General features: G+C 44.6%; 1 protein-coding gene across 6 annotated transcripts in view; it reads left to right on the forward strand.

The window, feature by feature from the left end:
* OSBPL6 (oxysterol binding protein like 6) overlaps positions 1 to 24,057 on the forward strand; it is a 327,603-nt gene that overhangs the window by 238,462 nt on the left and 65,084 nt on the right. For 5 of the 6 annotated variants that reach the window (XM_073577451.1, XM_073577453.1, XM_073577449.1 and 2 more), the window contains one exon: positions 4,230 to 4,322. The exons of the other annotated variant lie outside the window; for it this stretch is intronic. In XM_073577451.1, coding sequence (XP_073433552.1) covers positions 4,230 to 4,322 — 93 coding nt within the window. The remainder of the gene's footprint in view (positions 1 to 4,229; positions 4,323 to 24,057) is intronic. 6 annotated transcript variants of the gene reach the window in all.

A 24,057-nucleotide genomic window follows, 5' to 3' on the forward strand; every position in this document is an offset into this window, starting at 1 on the left:
GCTTTACTATTGATTTTTGGGTCAATGTTAGTCATGCTGACTACACAGCAGGAGACCTCATTACAGCCGGTTGATATAGACTCGCGCCTGCCAAGTATAATCGTCTATATACCTTTCACGGCAAACCATGCTGGGTGAAGTCTAAACTGCTGCATATTGCAACTTGTATAGACGTGTATTGTAGCGCCCGATCTGACGGTAAAATCCGCTCAATACGCTTTGCACAACCATTCCACATTCAAGGGGACACGGATCAAAGGTCAGCTAGGTGTCCGCTTAGTGAACCCTCTTTCTACAAATTGAATCGTAAATTTCAATTTTGGGTGTTTTATACTTTCATCATTAGAAGTTTTGTTTAATGTTTCAATCAATGATTTTGTTTCCTAATACACAGACATACCGCATCTATAGGATTCGCGTTTTTAGGGATATTTGTTCATTTTTTAACTGAAGAAAAAATTATCATTAAGCACAGAAATCGCAAAGAGGAATGATATTAGCCCTTTCAGTTAGCGCTCATTCAGACGTCCCTGTTTTTCACTTATAGCACTCATATCTTTCATAGTCTTTGGGGCCAGTCACATGAGCGCGATTTATTCTGGACTGAGCAATCCTCGGAAAATCGCGAAGGCATGTCCGATTTTGATCCAAGAGTCGGATCAAAATCGGCAATGCAAGTTAATGGGTCCATGAAAAAATGAAACACACTCAGATGACAACCGAGTGCAGTCTGATTTTCATGGACTGTCAGAATGGAGAAGGTAGAGAAGCTTTTTGTTTTTCCACATACAAGACAAATGGATGACACTCGGATCACATTCTGATCAAAGTCCAAATAATTGGTCCGTTTTTCTCATCAGTGGAAAAATCGGGGCCCTTTATTTTCTCATTGTTCCTCTACAAAGGTACAGAGCCCACCACTCCAAGCCTGAGGGCACCATGTTGGTCTTTTTCCTTTTGTTGGGACCACAATGCTGTATGTTGCAACATCAAAACTTCATTCTTTATTTTATGCCCTGTTCAACATAATGTATTGTACTGTTTGTTGTTGTTTGTGCACTTTAAGAGTAACCATTGGTTTCATTTTTTACATCATAAATCAATAGTGCATAATAGGCTGGGATATTGGCCCCCTCCCAGACTAATAACACCAGCCCTCAGCCGCCCCAAAAATGGCGCATCCATTAGATGCACCAATTCTGGCTCCTAACCTTAGCTCTTCCCACCTGCCCTGGTGCGTTCGCAAGTGAGGTAATAGTTTATTGGGTTGATGTCAACTTTGTAATGTCAGCTGACATCAAGCCCATATATAGTAATGGAGAGGCGTCTATCAGATGCCATATTACTAACCCAGTAAGCTAAAAGAAAAAAATACCGTATACATACACAGAAATTTTTTTTTTTATTTGAATAAAGACTACCCTATTCATGTCCCTAGTTTATCCATTTATTAATATGTCATAATTGCACAAAGATGCACAGAACAATAAAGGAAGGAAAAGTTCTAGGACAAATGTAAATGCAAATAATAATAATCTTTATTAGAAAATAGAGTTAGCAAGAAGGAAATGGGTAAGGAAGTACCCAACATGACAAATATGCAAATAGAGACTGTGGGTGAGCCAGATGGTTGAAAAAAATGAAATTCTTACCCCAAAATATAAAATTGTATAAAACAGTGCATGGGAAAGAGATGTACGGTATGTTTCTTCATAATTGACTGAAACAAGTGTATACCAGTAAATCCAAAGTAAAGGTGATAAGGACGGTAGATATTCAAACAGATACAGAAAGTAATTTGACGTTAAAAAGTAATTATGGTGCCAACACTATTACACATAGTCCCATTACTAATATATGATGTAACACATATAATGCAAAAAGTAGATATAAATATCAGGACAAATAATCAGAAAAGTTTATACATACAGGCTGACCCACCAACTTGACCATGCACGATTTTATACAATTTTATATTTTGGGGTAATCATTCCTTTGGCTCACCCACTTTCTCTATTTGTATATTTGTCATCTTCCTATTCTTTGTTTTCAACTCTATTTTCCAATAAAGATTTATATAATTTGAATTTACATTTGTCCTAGCGTTTTTCCTTCCTTTATTGGTCCATAGACTTTTATGATCCGCGACTGTCATCTCCCAACTCAATAATGGGAATATCTATCTTCTCGGAATAATTATTTTAGCTGTCAATTGAGAATCAATGATCAGTCCAGGAGGCTTTTTTCTCTGGAAATCATCCCTTTTCCATCAGGATGAAAGTGGGGTCCTCCCCCCACCCCACCCCATTTAAAAGGATCAGTCGGGATCCTAATACTGGCAATCAACGTCTTGAATAATTGCAACTTTCTATTCCATTTGAAAAATTAGGTTGACCATTAATTACCTAGAAAGCGGTGTGAATAATTTTGAATATATTTAATGTGGCTTTATGTGGTCTATCCATAATTATAGGCTATATACTTCTTTGCCGTCCCGTGTCGGCACGCCATCAGGGCTGTGTCATTTCAGTTGCTTTTCTTGATCTACGACAATGTTTAGCCTTAGAACAGCACGCACACAGTCGTGCCGACACAGGAAACGCGGACCTGTGTTGGGCATAAACCAAAAGTGATTCTGCAATGATCTTTTACTGGATCTCGATGCTAAAGATTGGGGCATGTTTCAGGCGTAAAGTAAATTATTATCTGGCAAAACTTCTGAATTGAGAGGGAATCTGTCACTAGATTCATGCTGTCCGAACCACGAGCAGCATGAATTAGAGCCTCGCTGTGCGATTGCAACGAAATGTGTTTCCGAGGTATTTCGGAGAAAACATACTTGGAAGAGATAACCGGGGACCTTTTGAGGTTTGTTCACATGTAGCGTTTTTGCTGTGTTTTCCCATGCAAAAAAATGCAGCATTTTACAGTAGCAGCAAAATAAATAAAATTTCTAGTCTTACATCTCATTCATACTGTTCTTTTTTTTCCCTCTCACTTTTTGTGCTGCGGTCCAGCATGTCAATTTTTTCAGTCTTTTTGCTGCTTTTTTTTTACCTATTCAATTGAATGCATAAAAAAAGCCGCATCAAAAATATGTAAAACGTGCATCATTTTTCCTGCCAAAAACTGTGTGTTTCATGCGGAGGAAAAAAAGGTTGCAAAAAAAAAAAATCCCTAAATCATTATGTGAGCATCATCTAAGACATGATTGTTCTGGGTCTCCCGACTTCTTCACAATCCACTCCGGTTGACTGATAGATGTCCCACTGCGGAGGTGAGACCTGTCAGTCAACTGTAGTGGGGAGGGGATAAGCCAGCTGGGGGCCGGACCAGACTAAATAGGTCTCTCCCTATAGTCCATCTCTGGCTTTTCAAACTAAGTTTTCTCTGAAATGCCGCAAAACCTGCTTGGCTGCAATCGTGCATCCAGGCTCTAACTCATGCTGCCTGTGTTAGTCTCGTGACAACTTGCCTTTAAAGGATTATTCCGGCGCACTTCACTACCGCACCTTCTGTGAGTGGGGGTCTTTGACTTAATGTCTACCAATATCTGCTGACTCGCTGGCTCAAGCGACAGCTACTGTTCACCTGTGCAGGGATTTGGACCAGATTGTCGGAATATACTGGATGGGGGGTGCTCTCATGGAAGTTTAGAAAATCTAAAGCTTGTGCCAATTATGTAAAGTGATATTGGACTTATGTCAACTAATGTGAACAGTGTTGTGTGGTATAGTTGTTCACTTAGACCAATTTCTTATTTCCTTTCTGAGTAATACGGCATTATGTAAAGGGCAGTAAACCTAAAGTCCACGTCCTCTACGTTTGCTTTGCATTCCTAACACACGCTATTGTTGTATGTAAGTAGACATTCTGTGGACGGTAACATCCTTTAATGTTAGAAAGTCATCATTTATCAGTACTTTATCCTGAAGAAATATATACAAATGTGCAATGTCACATCTTAGTAGTTCTAAAATACTTTTTAAGATGACCGAGAACCTTGTATTGTTTTTGTTCTTTGTGTAGTACGTGTATGTGATAGCGTGTCTTTTACACACTGCAATTTTTGTGTCTATTTACATACATCACTAGTGAAAAAAAAAACCTAGATGCCTAACTGCCTATGTCTTACTACTTTACTAATATACCTTGTCAGCATGTGTTGTCCTGCTTGTGTCTCCAAATTTAATAGCTTTCTGTTGCTTTTAATGGTTTGTGCAATTCAGGCTAACTGTATAGATATGTCAAAGAAAGACAAGCGCACGGCGAGGAGATGGAGGACAAAAAGTGTCAGCAAAGATGCAAAAATACAACTTCAGGTACAACGTTCATCCGTGTGATTGCTTACTTTTCTGCTTGTTTTGTTGCTTTGCACAGTGCCCCTTGCTTTCTGGGTTGCATTGATATATAATAGATACCTGCTCGGGGGCTGTAACATAATTTCAGATGCTCCCAATCTCCCAGCATGGCATGTCTGCACCCATACATACTTACTGGCCTCCTTATCATGGTTGCTTGGCTGTGTTAAAGGGCACTAGTCATGATGTACATGTAGTACTGTCTGCGGAACCATGGTAAAAAGCAGGAGGAGATGTGCTGATCAATATATAGTTTATTTTAATCATTGACATTTTGGCTCATTCTAGGCTTAAGAGTCCAGTAGGTAGTCCTATAAATGAATAGGACAGCCTACTAGACCCCTAGTCACAGAATGGGTGAGGATTTAAGTGAATAACATAAATCTTTATATATATATATATATATATATATATATATATATATATATATATATACACACATATATATATATATTATATTCATTCATTCCAAATAAAGGCAGCACTCCATAATAACTTCTCAAGTGGTAGTGAGTTTTTATTCAGCCAGCATATCAAGGCAACGTTTCGACTCAACTGATTTTTTTTGTTATTTTGACCATTTCTCATTTTCTGAAAATAAATGCCAAATTTAGTGCTTGGAAATTTGGAGACGTTGTCAGTAGTTTATAGAATAAAAGAGCAATTTACATTTTACTCAAAAATATACCTAACTGAAAATTTTGCCGTGGCCTCTTAATTTTTGCCAAAGCTGTATGTATGTGTGTATATACAGTTGTGGCCAAAAGTATTGACACCCCTGCAATTCTGTCAGATAATACTCAGTTTCTTCCTGAAAATGATTGCAAACACAAATTCTTTGGTATTATTATCTTCATTTAATTTGTCTTAAATGAAAAAATACAAAAAGAATTGTCCTAAAGCCAAATTGGATATAATTCCACACCAAACATAAAAAAGAGGGTGGACAAAAGTATTGGCACTGTTTGAAAAATCATGTGATGCTTCTCTAATTTGTGTAATTAACAGCACCTGTAACTTACCTGTGGCACCCAACAGGTGTTGGCAATAACTAAATCACACTTGCAGACAGTTGACATGGATTAAAGTTGACTCAACCTCTGTCCTGTGTCCTTGTGTGTACCACATTGAGCATGGAGAAAAGAAAGAAGACCAAAGAACTGTCTAAGGACTTGAGGAAGCATGAGCAATCTCAAGGCTACAAGTCCATCTCCAAAGACCTGAATGTTCCTGTGTCTACTGTGCGCAGTGTAATCAAGAAGTTTAAAGCCCATGTGTTGTGAGTTCATTTTCCCCTTCACCGTCGATGTCTGATGAACTCCCTCTTCTGGTGAAGGAAGGTAGTGAGGCTGATTACCAAACACCTGATCTGGTAGATGATGACTGGGTAACAGGAAATTCTGACTGGATATAAGGCAGCCGACGCCCTTCTGAGTCGCTGGTGATTTCTCTGCTGGATTCTTGCAGACCAGTCTGATTCCTGCTTCCCAAAGATAAGTTTTTGCTCTGCTATTGAACTTATTAGTTTTGTTTTGTTTACCTTATTTTTTGGAGTTCAGCCATCCCCGGTCAGGGGTGTGCTGAGTTCCATTTTTGTCTCTGATCAGTTTGTCTCTTTGCTCTGTCTTCAGAATTTACCTGAGTGCTGATATAGTCTTTTTGAAGTCCTAGCGACTTCAGGGCCTGTTTTTCCTATCAGACGGTTGGGTCATTTTTTGGTAGGGTTTTTTACAGATTGCAGACAGCAGCTTTTCTATCCTGTCCTTTTTAGTTAGCTTGGGCCCCATCGTTTGCTCAACCTATCTTTCTATCTGTGTTAGTGTTTTCATCTTGCTTCACCGTCATTATATGTTGGGGGCTGCCTATTGCTTTGTGGTCTGCTCTGGGGCAGTTTAGATTTCCCCTTTCTTTCTTTAGGCCTATTTAGTTCTGCGGCTGTGATCGAGGGGTCTAGGGCATCGTAGGAACCCCTCACGGCTACTGTTAGTTGTTGTGGATAGGATCAGGGTCTGCAATCCGATAGCTACCAACCTCTCCGGTTTTCTGGACTTAGCTTGTATTTTTGTTTTTTTCCTCCTTCGGTGACTCATTCATAACACCCATGGCACTGTGGCTAACCTCCCTAGATGTGGAAGGAAAAGAAAAATTGACAAGAGATTTCAACGCAAGATTGCGGATGTTGGATAAAGAACCTCGACTAACATCCAAACAAGTTCAAGCTGCCCTGCAGTCCGAGGGTACAACAGTGTCAACCCGTACTATCCGTCGGCGTCTGAATGAAAAGGGACTGTATGGTAGGAGACCCAGGAAGACCCCACTTCTTACCCCGAGACATAAAAACGCCAGGCTGGAGTTTGCCAAAACTTACCTGAAAAAGCCTAAAACGTTTTGGAAGAATGTTCTCTGGTCAGATGAGACAAAAGTAGAGCTTTTGGGGCAAAGGCATCAACATAGAGTTTACAGGAGAAAACAAGAGGCATTCAAAGAAAAGAACATGGTCCCTACAGTCAAACATGGCTGAGGTTCCCTGATGTTTTGGGGTTGCTTTGCTGCCTCTGGCACTGGACTGCTTGACCGTGTGCATGGCATTATGAAGTCAGAAGACTACCAACAAATTTTGCAGCATAATGTAGGGCCCAGTGTGAGAAAGCTGGGTCTCCCTCAGAGGTCATGGGTCTTCCAGCAGGACAAATGACCCAAAACACACTTCAAAAAGCACTAGAAAATGGTTTGAGAGAAAGCACTGGAGACTTCTAAGGTGGCCAGCAATGAGTCCAGACCTGAATCCCATAGAACCCCTGTGGAGAGATCTAAAAATGGCAGTTTGGAGAAGGCACCCTTCAAATATCAGGGACCTGGAGCAGTTTGCCAAAGAAGAATGGTCTAAAATTCCAGCAGAGCATTGTAAGAAACTCATTGATGGTTACCGGAAGCGGTTGGTCGCAGTTATTTTGGCTAAAGGTTGTGCAACCAAGTATTAGGCTGAGGGTGCCAATACTTTTGTCTGGCCCATTTTTGGAGTTTTGTGTGAAATGATCAATGTTTTGCTTTTTGCTTCATTCTCTTTTGTGTTTTTTCATTTAAGACAAATTAAATGAAGATAATAATACCAAAGAATTTGTGTTTGCAATCATTTTCAGGAAGAAACTGAGTATTATCTGACAGAATTGCAGGGGTGTCAATACTTTTGGCCACAACTGTATATATATATATAGATAGATAGATAGGAAAAGATGTTATTCATTTAAATCTTTGCATATTCTAGGCAGAGGAGTCCAGCAGTTTGTCCTATTTAGTTATAGGACCGCATGTTGGACTTCTGAGCTTAGAATACATTTTTGTGGCATATACCAAAATATATATATATTTCGATATATGCCACAAAAATGTATTCTAAGCTCAGAAGTCCAACATGCAGTCCTATAACTGAATAGGACAAACTGCTGGACTCCTCTGCCTAGAATATGCAAAGATTTAAATGAATAACATCTTTTCCTATATATATATATATATATATATATATATATATATATATATTTATATATATATATATATATATATATATATATTACACACACACACAGTGGGGAAAAAAAGTATTTAGTCAGTCAGCAATAGTGCAAGTTCCACCACTTAAAAAGATGAGAGGCGTCTGTAATTTACATCATAGGTAGACCTCAACTATGGGAGACAAACTGAGAAAAAAAATCCAGAAAATCACATTGTCTGTTTTTTTTTCATTTTATTTGCATATTATGGTGGAAAAAAAGTATTTGGTCAGAAACAAGCAATCAAGATTTCTGGCTCTCACAGACCTGTAACTTCTTCTTTAAGAGTCTCCTCTTTCCTCCACTTATTACCTGTAGTAATGGCACCTGTTTAAACTTGTTATCAGTATAAAAAGACACCTGTGCACACCCTCAAACAGTCTGACTCCAAACTCCACTATGGTGAAGACCAAAGAGCTGTCAAAGGACACCAGAAACAAAATTGTAGCCCTGCACCAGGCTGGGAAGACTGAATCTGCAATAGCCAACCAGCTTGTAGTGAAGAAATCAACTGTGGGAGCAATAATTAGAAAATGGAAGACATACAAGACCACTGATAATCTCCCTCGATCTGGTGCTCCACGCAAAATCCCACCCCGTGGGGTCAGAATGATCACAAGAACGGTAAGCAAAAATCCCAGAACCACGCGGGGGACCTAGTGAATGAACTGCAGAGAGCTGGGACCAATGTAACAAGGCCTACCATAAGTAACACACTACGCCACCATGGACTCAGATCCTGCAGTGCCAGACGTGTCCCACTGCTTAAGCCTGTACATGTCCGGGCCCGTCTGAAGTTTGCTAGAGAGCATTTGGATGATCCAGAGGAGTTTTGGGAGAATGTCCTATGGTCTGATGAAACCAAACTGGAACTGTTTGGTAGAAACACAACTTGTCGTGTTTGGAGGAAAAAGAATACTGAGTTGCATCCATCAAACACCATACCTACTGTAAAGCATGGTGGTGGAAACATCATGCTTTGGGGCTGTTTCTCTGCAAAGGGGCCAGGACGACTGATCCGGGTACATGAAAGAATGAATGGGGCCATGTATCATGAGATTTTGAGTGCAAACCTCCTTCCATCAGAAAGGGCATTGAAGATGAAACGTGGCTGGGTCTTTTAACACGACAATGATCCAAAGCACACCGCCAGGGCAACGAAGGAGTGGCTTCGTAAGAAGCATTTCAAGGTCCTGGAGTGGCCTAGCCAGTCTCCAGATCTCAACCCTATAGAAAACCTTTGGAGGGAGTTGAAAGTCCGTGTTGCCAAGCGAAAAGCCAAAAACATCACTGCTCTAGAGGAGATCTGCATGGAGGAATGGGCCAACATACCAACAACAGTGTGTGGCAACCTTGTGAAGACTTACAGAAAACGTTTGACCTCTGTCATTGCCAACAAAGGATATATCACAAAGTATTGAGATGAAATTTTGTTTCTGACCAAATACTTATTTTCCACCATAATATGCAAATAAAATGAAAAAAAAACAGACAATGTGATTTTCTGGATTTTTTTTTTTCAGTTTGTCTCCCATAGTTGAGGTCTACCTATGATGTAAATTACAGACGCCTCTCATCTTTTTAAGTGGTGGAACTTGCACTATTGCTGACTGACTAAATACTTTTTTTCCCCACTGTGTGTATATATATATATATATATATATATATATATATATATATATATATATATATATATATATATATATATATTACACATGAAGTGCAATGAAAATATTCATACCCCGTGAAATTTCACATTTTTCCACATTACACCCACAAACTTAAATGTTTGGGGTTTTTTTCTTTTGTATTTTATATGATATACCAACACAAAGTAGCAAATATTTGTGAAGTGTAAAGCAAGTGATACATGGTTTTCTAAATATTGTAAAAATATAAATCTGAAAATTGTGACATGCATTTGTATTCAGCCCTTTGTAGTCTGATACCCCTAAATAAAATCCTGAGTGACCAATAGCTTCATTAAGTCACATAATTAATAAATTAAGTCCATCTGTACATGATTTGTTCTCAGTATAACTACAGCTGTTCTGTGAGGGCCTCAGAGGTTTGTTTGAGAACGTTAGGGGTCAATACAGCATCATGAAAACCGAGGAACACACCAGAAATGTCAGGGATAAAGTTGTGGTGAAGAGTAAGGCCGGGTTAGGTTATAAAAAAAAAAAAAAATGGCCCAAGCTCTGAAGATCTCATGGAAGACTGTTCAATAATAGAAACAATTATGACAGAATTCCTGTTTTTGTTCATCCCACCTCACAAAAAAATAAAATGAAAAATTTGTCAAAATGTTGCATGTATCCCAAAATGGTACCAAGAAAATTCCAGCTTGTTACGCAAAAGTTCAAGCCTTCATAGAGCTCAGTAAATCATGAAAATCTGAAAAAGTTATGACTCTCAAAACATGATGCAAAAAAAAACAAACAGATTCTTGTTTAAAATAGTAAAAAGTATATTAAAAAAAAAGTATAAATTGGGTATCACTGTAATCGTTTTGGCCGGAACTATAATACTTTATCATTATGTATGCCATATGATGAATGAGGTAACAAAAGATTAAAAAAGCAGTACTAGAATTGCTCGTTCAGCCTCTCAAAAAATGAAAAAAATAAAATTAACAAAGAGTTATATGTATGCAAAATTGGCACCAATTAAAACTACGGTACATCTTATCTCGCAAAAAAGGTGGTCTTCATGCCTCTGTCTATAGAAAATAAAAATGTTATAGATTTCAGAATGTGTTGAACTATATTTAAAAAAAAAATTGTTTTTTTTTGCTACATGAAGCTAATATGTCAATTAAACGCAATAGTAATCAGCTTTTAAAAAATTTGAGACTTGCTGTGGAAAAGTTTAATAAACTGATTGAAACATTTTTTGCATCAGAAAATACTAAGTAATATTGCATTTTGTAAAAATAAGCACTTTATATAGCTATGGAAAATTGTATAACTCTGAGTATGGTAAAAAAAAAAAAAAAAAATGTATTCTAGCTGAAGAGCCCGGCGCTGCCTGGGCATAGTAACTAACTGTGGTTAGTTATAACAAATTATAATTATCCTCCATCCCATAGTCCCGTGCCCATATACCCATCACACATCCTCCATCCCATAGTCGAGTGCCCATATACCCAGCATACATATCCTCCATCCCATAGTCCCGTGCCCATATACCCATCACACATCCTTCATCCCATAGTCCCATGCCCATATACCCATCACACATCCTTCATCCCATAGTCCCATGCCCATATACCCATCACACATCCTTCATCCCATAGTCCCATGCCCATATACCCATCATACATATTCTCCATCCCATAGTCCCCTGTCCGTATACCCATCATACATATCCGCCATCCCATAGTCTCGTGCCCATATACCCATTGTGACGACTCCTGGAGTGGACCCTCTGGGTCGTGACACCAACCCTCCCAGGGCGAGCTGACCTAGTGAAGACCACCCCCTATACAGGGAGTGTCAGGGGCAAGCCCCAGGGGGTGAGGCACCACGACTGCTGGCACCAGGCGGCCGGCTCACAGGAGACACGAGTGGGTGAGAGTGTCTGCAGGAACGTGTTAAGCGTGGACACGGGAACACGTGGTATACAGAGACTTCGTTCGTCCGGGTGTGAGTGAAGCAGGAAGCGTGCAAGGAGCACGTCAGAGCACTGAGTCAGGCAGCAGGTGTGCCAGGAGGTGTAACAGAGTAAGAGACTGAGTACAGGATCAGAGTGTGTGCCCGGAGGCACAACTGAGTATAAGACAGAGCACGGAATCAGAGTGTGTGCCAGGAGGCACGACAGATATCCAAGCAGGGTGCGTGTTTAGGGAACACGCCAAGGTCCAAGGCTAGGTGCGTGTGTAGGGGACACGCCAGGGTTCAAGGCTAGGTGCGTGTGTAGGGGACACGCCAGGGTTCAAAGCGAGGTGCGTGTAGGGGACACGCCAAAGTTCACAAACGAGACAGGGTGCGTGTGTAGAGCCACGCCAAAGCATAGGATAAGACAGAGTGCGTGTAGAGACACGCCAAGGCACAAGGTACAAGACAGAGTGCGTGTAGAGACACGCCAAGGTACAAGACAGAGTGCGTGTAGAGACACGCCAAGGTACAAGGTACAAGACAGAGTGCGTGTAGAGACACGCCAAGGTACAAGACAGAGTGCGTGTAGAGACACGCCAAGGTACAAGACAGAGTGCGTGTAGAGACACGCCAAGGTACAAGACAGAGTGCGTGTAGAGACACGCCAAGGTACAAGACAGAGTGCGTGTAGAGACACGCCAAGGCACAAGACAGGGTGCGTGTAGAGACACGCCAGGGTTCAGAGCAGGGCTGCGTGCTAGGAGCTACGCAGGGACGCACACCTCACTGGCCAATGCACACGGCTGTAACGCCAGCACGAGGCACGACTAAGGCACAGGAGGGGGCAAAGGAACCTTCGTGCTAGGAGCCACGCCAGGTTCAGGGCAGGGTGCGTGCTAGGAGCCACGCCAGGGTTCAAGGCAGGGTGCGTGCTAGGAGCCACGCCAGGGCACAAGGAAGGGCTGCGTGCTAGGAGCCACGCAGGGGGCACGCCACACTGGCCAGTACACACGGCTGTACACAAACACGTGGCACTTACCACGGCACAGGAGACGGCCAAGGGGAACCCACGCCGGGGTTCAATGCAAGGACAAGGCAGGGAACAAGGCAAGGAATACAGGCAGAAACAGAGCCAGGTCAGAGAGAGGACAGAGTCTAGCAGCGGAGCGTAGGCAGAAGCCCAGAGCCGGGCCAAGGGAAGACCTTGGGACTAGACAAAGAAACGAGCACTAAGGAGAGGAGAAATGGTGCGTGTGCCAGGGAGCACTACAGAGCACCATAGGAGAGAGCGAGGCAGAGCAAGCAAAGACTGAGACCATAGGGAGGAACACAAAGCAAGGAATAGCAAGGCAGAGAACACAGGGAGGACTACAAGTCAAAGCATAGCAAAAGCAAGACATGGCAAAACAGGCGAGGCAGAGAACACAGGAAGGACTACAAGTCAAAGCAAAGCTAAGGCGAGACATAGCAAAACAGACTAAGACAAAGAACAGCAGAAGGACTACAAAGCAAAGCAAGGCAAAGACAAACATGGCACGAGAGACAACACAAGACATGGCACAAGACAAGAGGCGGAATACGAGCACGGAGCGTGTGCAGAGACGCACTACAGAGCAAAGTGCAAGGGCACAGAATAGAGGGAGCAACCCCACAGACCCAGAGCCTTGCAGGGAAGCAACACAATAATCAGGCCCTGAGCATAGGAAGAGGCGGCCTGATATAGGGCATAGCACCTCCTCCTCAGGTCAGGACCAGGGGAGCACTTCCGAGATTCTAGACATGACGAGATGATAGCAGAACCAGACAGTGCAGGATCTTAGGAAACGTCACATGATCAGGGTTTCAGACATGACGAGATGATCACCGAACCAACCAGTGCAGGATCCTAGGAAGAACACATGATATCGGGATTCTAGACATGAGGAGATGATTGCAGAACCAGACAGTGCAGGATCTTAAGAAATGTCACATGATCAAGGACTCCAGACATGACGAGAAGATCACAGAAGGCAGAGCAGAAACGCAGGCATCCTGTAGCTCAGACATGAGGTGAGTGTGCACACTGCTCTAAGGGACATGCAGGACAGCAGACAAAACATGCGCATGCACATTGCTCCAGGAGTTCTTGAGACAAACAGACATGGCAGACGTGACACCCATCATACATATTCTCCATCCCATAGTCCCCTGTCCGTATACCCATCATACATATCCGCCATCCCATAGGCCTGTGCCCATATACCCATCATACATATTCTCCATCCCATAGTCCCCTGTCCATATACCCATCATACATATCCGCCATCCCATAGGCCCGTGCCCATATACCCATCATACATATTCGCCATCCCATAGTCGAGTGCCCATATACCCATCACACATCCTCCATCCCATAGGCCCGTGCCCATATACCCATCATACATATCCTCCATCCCATAGTCTCGTGCCCATATACCCGTCATACACATCCTCCATCCCATAGTCCCGTGCCAATATACCCATTATGACATCATCATCACCATGGCAACCGTTATGACATTACCGTTACCATTGCAACCTATTAAGACATAATCGTCACCATGACAACCATTGTGACAGCATCTTCGCCATTGCAACCTATGATGACATCAGCGTCACCATGGCAACCATTATGACATCATAATGAGGGGCGGGGCTTGATACACACACTTTTCCCCCATTATGTAGATAGGGGCAAAATTGTTTGGTGAATTGGAACGTGCAGGGTTAAAATTTCGCCTCACAACATAACCTATGACGCTCTCGGGGTCCAGACGTGTGACTGTGCAAAATTTTGTGGCTGTAGCTGCGACGGTGCGGATGCCAATCCTGGACATACATACACACCCACATTGAGCTTTATATGTTAGATATATATTCAAACAATGAGTTTTTTGTGCTACTATAATGAAACCAATAAAAATATATACATTTTGTAGTGACTAAGGTTAATATCTTATTTGTGCAGCGTGTGAATAGTATAAAATGTCAAACTTCAAAAAGCAACAGCAGAAAAAGTTATAAGTAACCCAAAATGATGCCACTGGCAAGTACAACTCATTTTGCAAAAAAAAAAAAAACAAGCCCTCCTGTATCGAAGTCGATGAGGAAATATAAATATTGTGGCTCTTGGAATGTGATAAAAAAATTAAATAAAAAAAATGCTATGTCCTAAAGGTCCAAAATCCAGGGCTGTGGAGTCGGAGCCCATTTTGGTGGAGTCGTGTCATGGAAATTGAGGAGCCGAAGTCAGAGGTTTGGCTTACCGAATCCACAGCCCTGCCAAAATAGACCAGTCTTTAGGGGGTTGAAGGAGTTGTCTAAGCTAATGATATTGATGATCTATCACCCCACTGATCACTAAATGTAAACATTCGATGGCGCTGAACAGCACGGTGGTCACTTCCAAAAACTGCAGCTCGGTCCTACTGGAGCTGATAACAGCTGGTTGGTGGGGGGCGAAGGGTGTTGGACCCCCACCAATCTGACATTAAGGTATGGCTGTGTTACCAATATTATTAGCCAAGACAAACTCTTTAAGGGAACTTGTCACCAGGTTTTCCCCGTATAAAGTACTTCAAGTACTTGTAAGCCCTCTGCTACAACATACTAGAGTGCTATATGACAAACAAACAAAACAAAGGAATGTTAATGGGAGCAGGGTGCCAGAATGTGAAGATAATCTAAATACCAGTGAATAAGTGTTAACCCTGCAACCAAAAAGACTGGACAATATGTAGCTAATCACGGACAATCAGAAATTACTGAAGAGGATACAAAAAAAATGAAAAAAAGCAAACCAAAAAGTCCAAGAGGTAGTGCAATAACAATATAATATTTATTAATTAGGATAAAACATAGGAGTAAGGCTGGGTTGACACGTGGTGTTTTTTTTCCAGGACGTCCACCTGACAGCACCATGGAGGACGTCCTCCTCCTCCTTACAGGGACAGGAAAAGCACATGAGAGGTTAAAAGGTCATGTCCCACCCCCTTTCCCTCAGTGTTTTTCCTGTCCCTGCATGGAGGGACACACGAGAGACTTACCGGAGGGGCTCAGGGGATCGTGCGGCCAGTCCAAGCCTTCCCCTGTCAAGAGGTCCCTGGGCCGAAACTCTCCGAGGGGGGAGTCCCTTTGCCCCAAAGGCCAGGAGCAGGACGACGCTCCTGGAGGGAGCCGTTCCTCCCTAGGGGAGGCTCTCGGCTCCAGCACGGACTGCCATACAGGCGATGGTCGGTTCCCCGTAGGCGGCTGGCCGAACGGGCACCGACGAAAGAATGGAGGCCGGGAGGCAGGAGAGAGGCCTCCAGCAGGCCGCTATATCGAGCGACGGCGGGGCCCCGTGGTAGGAGCAGCAGTCCACCGCAGCAGGCGGAGGTCGGCTCCCCGCAGCGACAGGCCGGGGGGGCACCGACAGGAGATCAGCGCCGGGAGAAGAGCGACGGCTCCAACAAGGCGGGGGTCGAGTGCAGGGCCCGGCAGGAAGTGGGAAGGCGGCCTATCGCGAGAGGTCGCGTGTCACATCCGGTGACTGCACACGCCGGCCTTGAATCTCAGCGCGCGCCGCCGAAGTCCACAGAGCGTGCTACGGAGGTCCACAGAGCGCGCTACAGCATAGCGCGCGCTTCAGAGGCCCACAGCGCACGCTTTGCAGGCCCACAGCGCTCTATAGAACCGCGCCAGGATGGAAGGAAATGCTCCAGCAGGTGGAGGGGTAAGTGCGCATAGCGCAGACCACCCTCCCCCATCCATCCCCACAACCCAGATCTAAGTAGAGCCCCTTCTGTATTATTAGGAGAAGGGAACCCCGGCAGAATCCCCCTCGGGGGTGAAGGAACCGGCCAAAGCCACCTCCAAATCAGTCCGATGCCCCGTATGCAGGGTAAAGCTGCCAGACACCTATAACAAGACCCTGTGCGGACCCTGTACCTCAAGGGTCATAGGCGAGGAACAGCCATCCCTCCTTGCCGAAATGAGATCGCTGATAAGGGAGGAAGTCCGGGCCTCTACAGCCAGCTGCGCTCGTCGTCAGTCCCCCAGCCCAGGGCCGAGTCGCAAACGTCCAAGGTGGGAGGCAGACCCAGAGTCGGAAGCAAGCCCTAGTGAGGAGTCTGACTTCCGGGACTCAGATCAGGAAGAAGAAGGCGAGATCCTGGGGGATAGACAGGATCAGAGCAGAAAGTACCTGTTCAGACTGGAGGACACGGACGAGTTGGTCCAGGCAGTCAGGAACACTATGCAAATAGAAGAAGTCCCTAAACCGCAGTCCAGACAGGACTTAATGTCTGGAGGACTAGTGGCCAGGAAACAGGTAGTGTTCCCCGTAAGTGAACACATCAAAGCGATGGTCCAGGAGGAGTGGAAGGAGGCAGAGCGTCGGTTGATACTCTCCCGAGACTTTAAAAATAGACTGCCTTTTGATCCCGAGGAAACCCGGGCTTGGGAAGAAGTCCCTAAAATAGATGTCCCGGTCGCTAAGGTTACCAAAAAAACGGCCATCCCATTTGAAGACTCATCAGGTCTCCGAGACCCGATGGATAGGAAAGCGGACGTCTTGTTAAAGAGAGCATGGGAGACATCAGCGGCTCTTATTAGAGCCAACATAGCAGCCACCTCGGTGGCCAGGTCTATGTTTTTGTGGATGGGGCAGTTGGAGGAAGGCCTAACCAACAGGACCCCTAGATCAGAGATCCTAGCTTCTCTTCCTCTCATGAAATCGGCCACGGCGTTCCTGTCGGATACGTCTGCTGAATCAGTAAGGTTTGCAGCCAGAAACAGCTCCCTCTCTAATGCCGCCCGAAGAGCAGTCTGGCTAAAATCCTGGTCGGGGGACAATGCTTCTAAAACTAAGCTATGCTCCATCCCTTTCTCGGGCCTGAGAGTATTCGGGCCAGCCTTAGATAACATTCTAGAGCTGGTGTCCGATAAAAATAAAGGTTTCCCAGAGGAAAAACCCAGGCGGCCATAGCCCTTTCGGAGAGGCTCCTTTCCTAGGAGACAGACCGAATTCAGGGGTCGGGCAAGGTCCAATAGAAGCTCCTATAGGAGCTCCTTCAGCCAAGGTGGGAGGAACAAGAGTCACCCATTCACGTCAACATCAAGATCGAGGAGGCAATGACGCCATAGGTATTGGGGGAAGACTTCGCCACTTCGCAACAAACTGGTCCCGAGTCACCCACAATCAATGGGTCCTCAGAACCATCGTGGAAGGCTACAGCATAGAACTTTATTCTCCTCCCCCCGAGAGATATATTACCCCCACCGTTGTCCTGGAGGACTCCGCAATGTGGACGGATCTACAGGACATGGTAGACTCAAAGGTCATAGTACCAGTTCCCCCCACAGAAAGAGGAAGAGGGCACTACTCTTCCCTGTTTTCAATCACAAAGCCATCAGGCGAGGCTCGTACCATCATAAACCTGAAACCGCTAAATGCCTGGGTCAGGTACAAAAGATTCCGGATGGAATCGATCCGATCCGCAATCCCCCTAATAGACAGGGACGCCGTCATGTGTACCCTAGACCTAAAAAAGGCTTACTACCAGGTCCCTATCCATCCCTCATCCCAGAGGTTACTAAGGTTCGTGGTCAGTTTACCGGCCCGGACCTGCCACTTCCAGTTCCAGTGTCTTCCATTTGGGTTGGCCTCAGCTCCCAGAATCTTTACAAAGCTGGTGATAGAAGTGGTGGCCTACCTGAGAGATCAGGGTATCGTGATCATCCCATATCTGGACGACTTCCTACTGGTGGCAAGATCCAAAGAAAAGCTCATTCGCGACACAAACCGAGCAATTACTGTAATGGAGTTCCTTGGCTGGGTGATCAATTGGGAGAAGTCGGACCTCAGACCAGAGACCAGAAAAGTATTTCTTGGAGTCCTTCTAGACTCAGCCGACAGAATATCCTGGCTACCCGAGCAGAAGCAGAGGACCATTCAAGCCAGAACCAGAGACCTGTTGAGACGTCAATGCTCCATAAGAGAGGCAATGGAGGTCTTGGGCCTCATGACGGCCTGCATTCAGTGTGTCCGATGGGCCCAATTCCACTCGAGAGCATTACAGAAGGAGATCCTCGCGAGGTGGGACAGAAGTCAGGCATCGCTAGACAGACCCCTAAGGCTGCCAGAACGTGTAAGGGAGTCCCTTCGGTGGTGGACACAGTCCAGAAACCTTCAGATGGGCGTACTTTGGACAACCTCTCCATATGTGGTAGTCACCACAGACGCCAGCGTGTGGGGCTGGGGAGCCCACATAGAAGGGAAGATCTTCCAGGGGAGATGGCCAGTAGACATCAGGTCCAGATCCTCCAACTTCAGAGAGCTCTTCGCGGTCTGCGAAGCGTTGCGGAGAAACCAGTCGGTACTAAAGAATCGTCACGTCCGCATACTATCCGACAATATGACGACAGTGGCATTCCTGAAGCACCAGGGAGGACCCAGACATCAACCACTACAGGCCCTAGCGGGAAGGATATTCGCGTGGGCGGAGCAATCAGTCCGATCTGTGACCGCAGTACACCTAGAAGGCTCTCAGAACGAAGTCGCAGACTACTTGAGCAGACAACGGATCCACCCGACAGAGTGGGAACTGAACGAAGAGATCTTCGACCATCTCTGTCAGCGTTGGGGGACCCCCAGTATAGATCTTTTCGCAAGCCGAAAAAACTCGAAGGTCCCCAGATTCTATTCCCTGAATCCGACGGACCACCCGGAAGGCGTAGATGCTCTGAGCCAGACTTGGGGAGAATCCCTCGCTTATGCATTCCCACCACTAGCTCTCATACCGGCAGTGCTCAGGAAGATACGCGAAGACCACGCAAGAGTGATGCTGATCGTTCCATACTGGCCAAAGAGAAGCTGGTTTCCCCTTCTAGGAGCCATGGCAGTAGGAAACCCAGTCGAGCTACCCCTGCGGAAGGACATCATCCACCAGGGCCCGATCTACCACCCAAACCCAGCAAGACTCCACCTATCGGCCTGGATCCTGAGAGGGACATCCTAAAGGCAAAGGGATTGTCGGATCAGGTCATATCCACCCTACAGGCCAGTAGAAAGCCAGTGACATCCGCAATCTACCAAAAGATATGGAAAAGATCCTGTCTGGAAGGTGGCAGGTCCGATCTCGGGGCGGGCACCCCCGACCTCCCTAGTATACTAAATTTCCTGCAGGCAGGTTTTAATAAAGGCCTTAAGCCCAGCACTCTGAAAGTCCAGATTTCAGCCTTGAGCGCCTTCTTCGACTACCAGCTAGCTTCACATCCCTGGGTAATCAGATTTATAAGAGCCACGCAGCGCCTGCGCCCCACGATTAGGCAGCTCACCCCGCCTTGGGACCTGGGCCTGGTACTCAGGTTCCTCTGTACAGAACCCTACGCCCTCAGCGAGAAAATAACCATTCCTGCTCTCACTCGTAAAACGGCCTTCCTAGTAGCCATTACCACGGCCAAAAGAATAGGGGAGATCCAGGCCCTGTCCACTAAGGACCCATATCTTCAGATAAGAGATGACCGTATAATCCTAAGGTTAGATCCGGCATTTACCCAAAGGTAGCCTCCGCAAAGAATCTAAACCAAGAGGTAGTGTTACCATCGTTCTGTGACAATCCCCGTAATAAAAAGGAACAGCGTCTTCACTCGCTGGACGTGAAGCGTGCAGTTCTAGACTATCTAGAGGCCACCAATAGCTGGCGCATCGACCCAAACCTGTTCATCCTTTTTGGGGGTAAAAATAAAGGGAAAAAGGCCTCTAAGGCGTCCATCGCGCGCTGGATTACCTCAGTAATCTCTGACGCCTACCAAGCCGAAGGCGCCAGCCCGCCAGATTCCATAAAGGCCGACTCTACGAGGGCGGTATCGGCCTCATGGGCGGAACGGGCGGGGGCCTCGGTTGATCAAATCTGTAGAGCAGCAACCTGGGCCAACCTTAATACATTCTGCAAGCACTACAAGCTTGATGTGTTATCTGGTCAACAGACCGCATTTGGGAGGAAAGTTCTCCAGGCGGTAATCCCACCCTGAGGAGGTGCTTTGGTACTCTCCATGGTGCTGTCAGGTGGACGTCCTGAAAAATAGGTATTAGACCTACCGGTAATGATGTTTCCAGGAGTCCATCCTGACAGCACGGGTAGTTCCCTCCCTGTTATGTTATACTATGTTATATTACGATATGTCATATGCTGTAAATATGATTGTTTCATTAAACTGTTACTAGCATCATCCACCTTGTGGTACTTGTTAAATCACTGAGGGAAAATGGGTGGGACATGACCTTTTAACCTCTCGTGTGCTTTTCCTGTCCCTGTAAGGAGGAGGAGGACGTCCTCCATGGTGCTGTCAGGATGGACTACTGGAAACATCATTACCGGTAGGTCTAATACCTATTTTCGCGTTTCCACGGCGGTTTTTACCGCGAAAATGCGAAAAATAAGCATCCCATACATTCCTATGGGATTCCGCAATGCTGTGCTAATGCTGCGGTTTTTACCGCGGCAGAATCGCTTCGCGGTAAAAAACACAGCATGCCCATTAATTTCACGGAATCGTGGCGATCCCGCACCCATAGGAATGCATTGTTCTGCTTACTTTCTGTATGTGTCTGTGCACACCATGCGAAAAGTTAGCAGAACATTTGCGGATGGTACCCACGGTCCGGAGGAGAGGAGACTGTCCTCCGGGCTTTGGGTACCATATCCCTGTAAAAAATAGAATTTAAAATAAAAAATATTGTTATTCTCACCTTCCGACGTCCCGCGCAGCCTTCCCGCCTCTCTCCACGCTCCCGATCCCAGTAAGCCTTTGCGAGCGATGACGTCCGTTCTCGCGGGATCGCGAAGTCTCGCGGGCATTCGCGCAACGTCATCGCGAATGACAGCGAGATGTCGCGATCCCACGAGAACAGCCGTCATCGCGGTAATTGTCGCAAAGGATTACTGGGACCGGGAGCGTGGAGAGAGGCGGGAAGGCTGCGCAGGACGTCGGAAGGTGAGAATAACAATATTTTTTATTTTATTATTATTTACATTCTTTCTTTTACTATTGATGCCACATAGGCAGCCTCAATAGTAAAAAGTTGGTCACACTCGTCAAACACTATGTTTGACGAGTGTGACCAACCTGTCAATCAGTTCTCCAAGCGATGCTCCAGATCGCTTGGAAAACGCTAGCAATTCTGCAAGCTAATTACGCTTGCAAAATGCTAGTTTTTCTGCGGGAAAATTGCCGGAATTTAAAATGCGATTTTCCCGTGGAATGGAATTCCGGAACTCTCGCGGTAATTTCCGCGAGAGTTCCGCTACGTGTGAGCCCAGCCTAATAATGGGAGCAAAAGTATCAATGTGTACAAAGACAGTTGATTAAAAACTAGGCCGCACAACCGCATAGGAAAAAATGGCCATAGGTAGTAAATGCTGAGATATAATCAGGCTAAAAAATTTCAGTTCACAATGTAAAAAATCAAGAAATGGTGACTAAATATCAATAAAACTTGTTGAAAAATTATTAAAAAATACACAGATTAAACAGTAATCTGCCATAAAGTGCCTAGTGTTGATATGTCACACAAAATAATATATAGAAACTCAGTGTAAATGGGAATAGCAGTATGAACCAAGGTGATAGAAAGAAACAATAGGTGAACTTGGTTTATGAGTGCATTGGAACAGCAATATTGCTAAATAGAGAAGAGAGACCACCTAAAATGAGTGAAGATCGAGTCAAAAGAAGAATAATCGTAAAAGTATTTGGATGCTTAGAAAGGTAATGGGTTCTCACTTTCCTGGATGACGTGCCTCCCCTACTACATACTAGAATGCTGTATATCTGTCCCCAATCCACTCTGCAATGGACAAATAATCGCTTTTATTATAGTCACCCACTGGCGCGGTCCGGTCCGATGGGTATCTATGGTCTTGATCCGCTGACTCTTCCCTTCTTGCGATCGCCGTCTTTCTTCTTACTTTGTGTAGATGACACGTCCGGCATCATCCACACAGTGTCCTCCATCGCACCCCTGCGCAGTCATACTTCTCTCTGCTCTGCCCTCGGCGCCTTCACAGGAGCGTGATGGAGGACATCGTGTTAATGACATAGGATGCATCATCCAGTCGAAGCAAGAAAAAGGACGGCGATCGCAAGGAGAATTCAGGCGCCAGATCAAGGCCAGCGATGCCCATCAGACCCAACCGCGCCTCGTAGGGGAGTATAATAAAAGCTAGAATGCTGTAACAGCTTACAGATGCTTCCCCTACTGTATATGGGGAAACCTTTTGACAGGTACCCTTTAAATGTAAAAATGTGTGGCATATAATAAGACAATAAAAATAGCCAATCGCTACTAATGTCTTCTGTTCTACTACAGATGTCTTTTGCGAGCTCTAGCTGTCATTTGTGTCATTGTGCCGTGTCACCTAGCCGTCACCCCGACTATAAATAATACATTATGCCCCGTTAAATATCACTGTAGCTCGGAGACAAAATAATATTTGACAGCCACTTCTAATGCCTTCCCTAAAATAGATCTTGTGAAGAAACCGAAGAAGCTGTGATGAGACTCCCTGGTGAGATCCAGGACTTCCCAGCTCATTCACATTCTACTCAGCAACTTTTGTCAAGTGGCCTGAAAAATCCTTTACAGTCAGCAGGAGACGGCAAGTCTCGCGAGGAGCAATGCTTTATGCATCTCATACTGTACTCCTATCATTCGACATATAATGCGTTATTTCATAGTGTAAAAAGTAGGGATTTTTTTTTTTTTTTTTTAAACAGACAGGACCTTGTCACCAGGCGATGTCTATAATAACTGGTTAGTAGCCTTAAAGCGGACCTGTCACCAGGTCAAATGCCCAGTTTATTCTCTTATTTAATTCCCATTGCTCCCCTGATTTATTCTGTTTTTTTTTTTTTTTTTGGTTTTTTTTTTAAATACGTAATACTGTTCCAAACATAACACTACCATTCAAAAGTTTAGGGTCACGTAGAAATTTTCTTATTTTTTTAAAGAAAAGCACAGTTTTTTCTAATGAAGCTAACATTAAATGATTCAGAAAAACACTCTATACAATGTATAACTATTCTAGCTGTAAACGTGTGGTTTGTAATGCAATATCTTCATAGGTGTATAGAGGCCCAATTTCAACAACCATCACTCCAGTGTTCTTATGGTACTTTGTGTTTGGTGACTGTGTAAGAAGGCTAAAGGATGATTAGAATACCATTGAAAACCCTTGTGCAAGTATGTTGGCACAGCTGAAAACAGTTTGGCTGATTAGAGAAGCTATATACCTCACCTTCCTTTGAGCTAGTTGAGAATCTGGTGCATTACATTTGTTGGTTCCATTAAACTCTGAAAATGGCTAGAAAAAAAAAACTTTCATGTGAAACTGGACAGTCTATTCTTGTTCTTAGAAATGAAGGCTATTCCATGCGAGAATTTGCCAAGAAACTGAAGATTTCCTACAACGGTGTGTACTACTCCCTTCTGCTAGAATGCCAAAGGTCTGCAATGCTGTAATTGCTTTCGTCAAAGACTGCTCCCTT

Source organism: Dendrobates tinctorius, unplaced genomic scaffold (assembly GCF_039654945.1).
Source record: "Dendrobates tinctorius isolate UK_male_01 unplaced genomic scaffold, ASM3965494v1 ptg000056l, whole genome shotgun sequence".
NCBI classification, from domain to species: domain Eukaryota; kingdom Metazoa; phylum Chordata; class Amphibia; order Anura; family Dendrobatidae; genus Dendrobates; species Dendrobates tinctorius.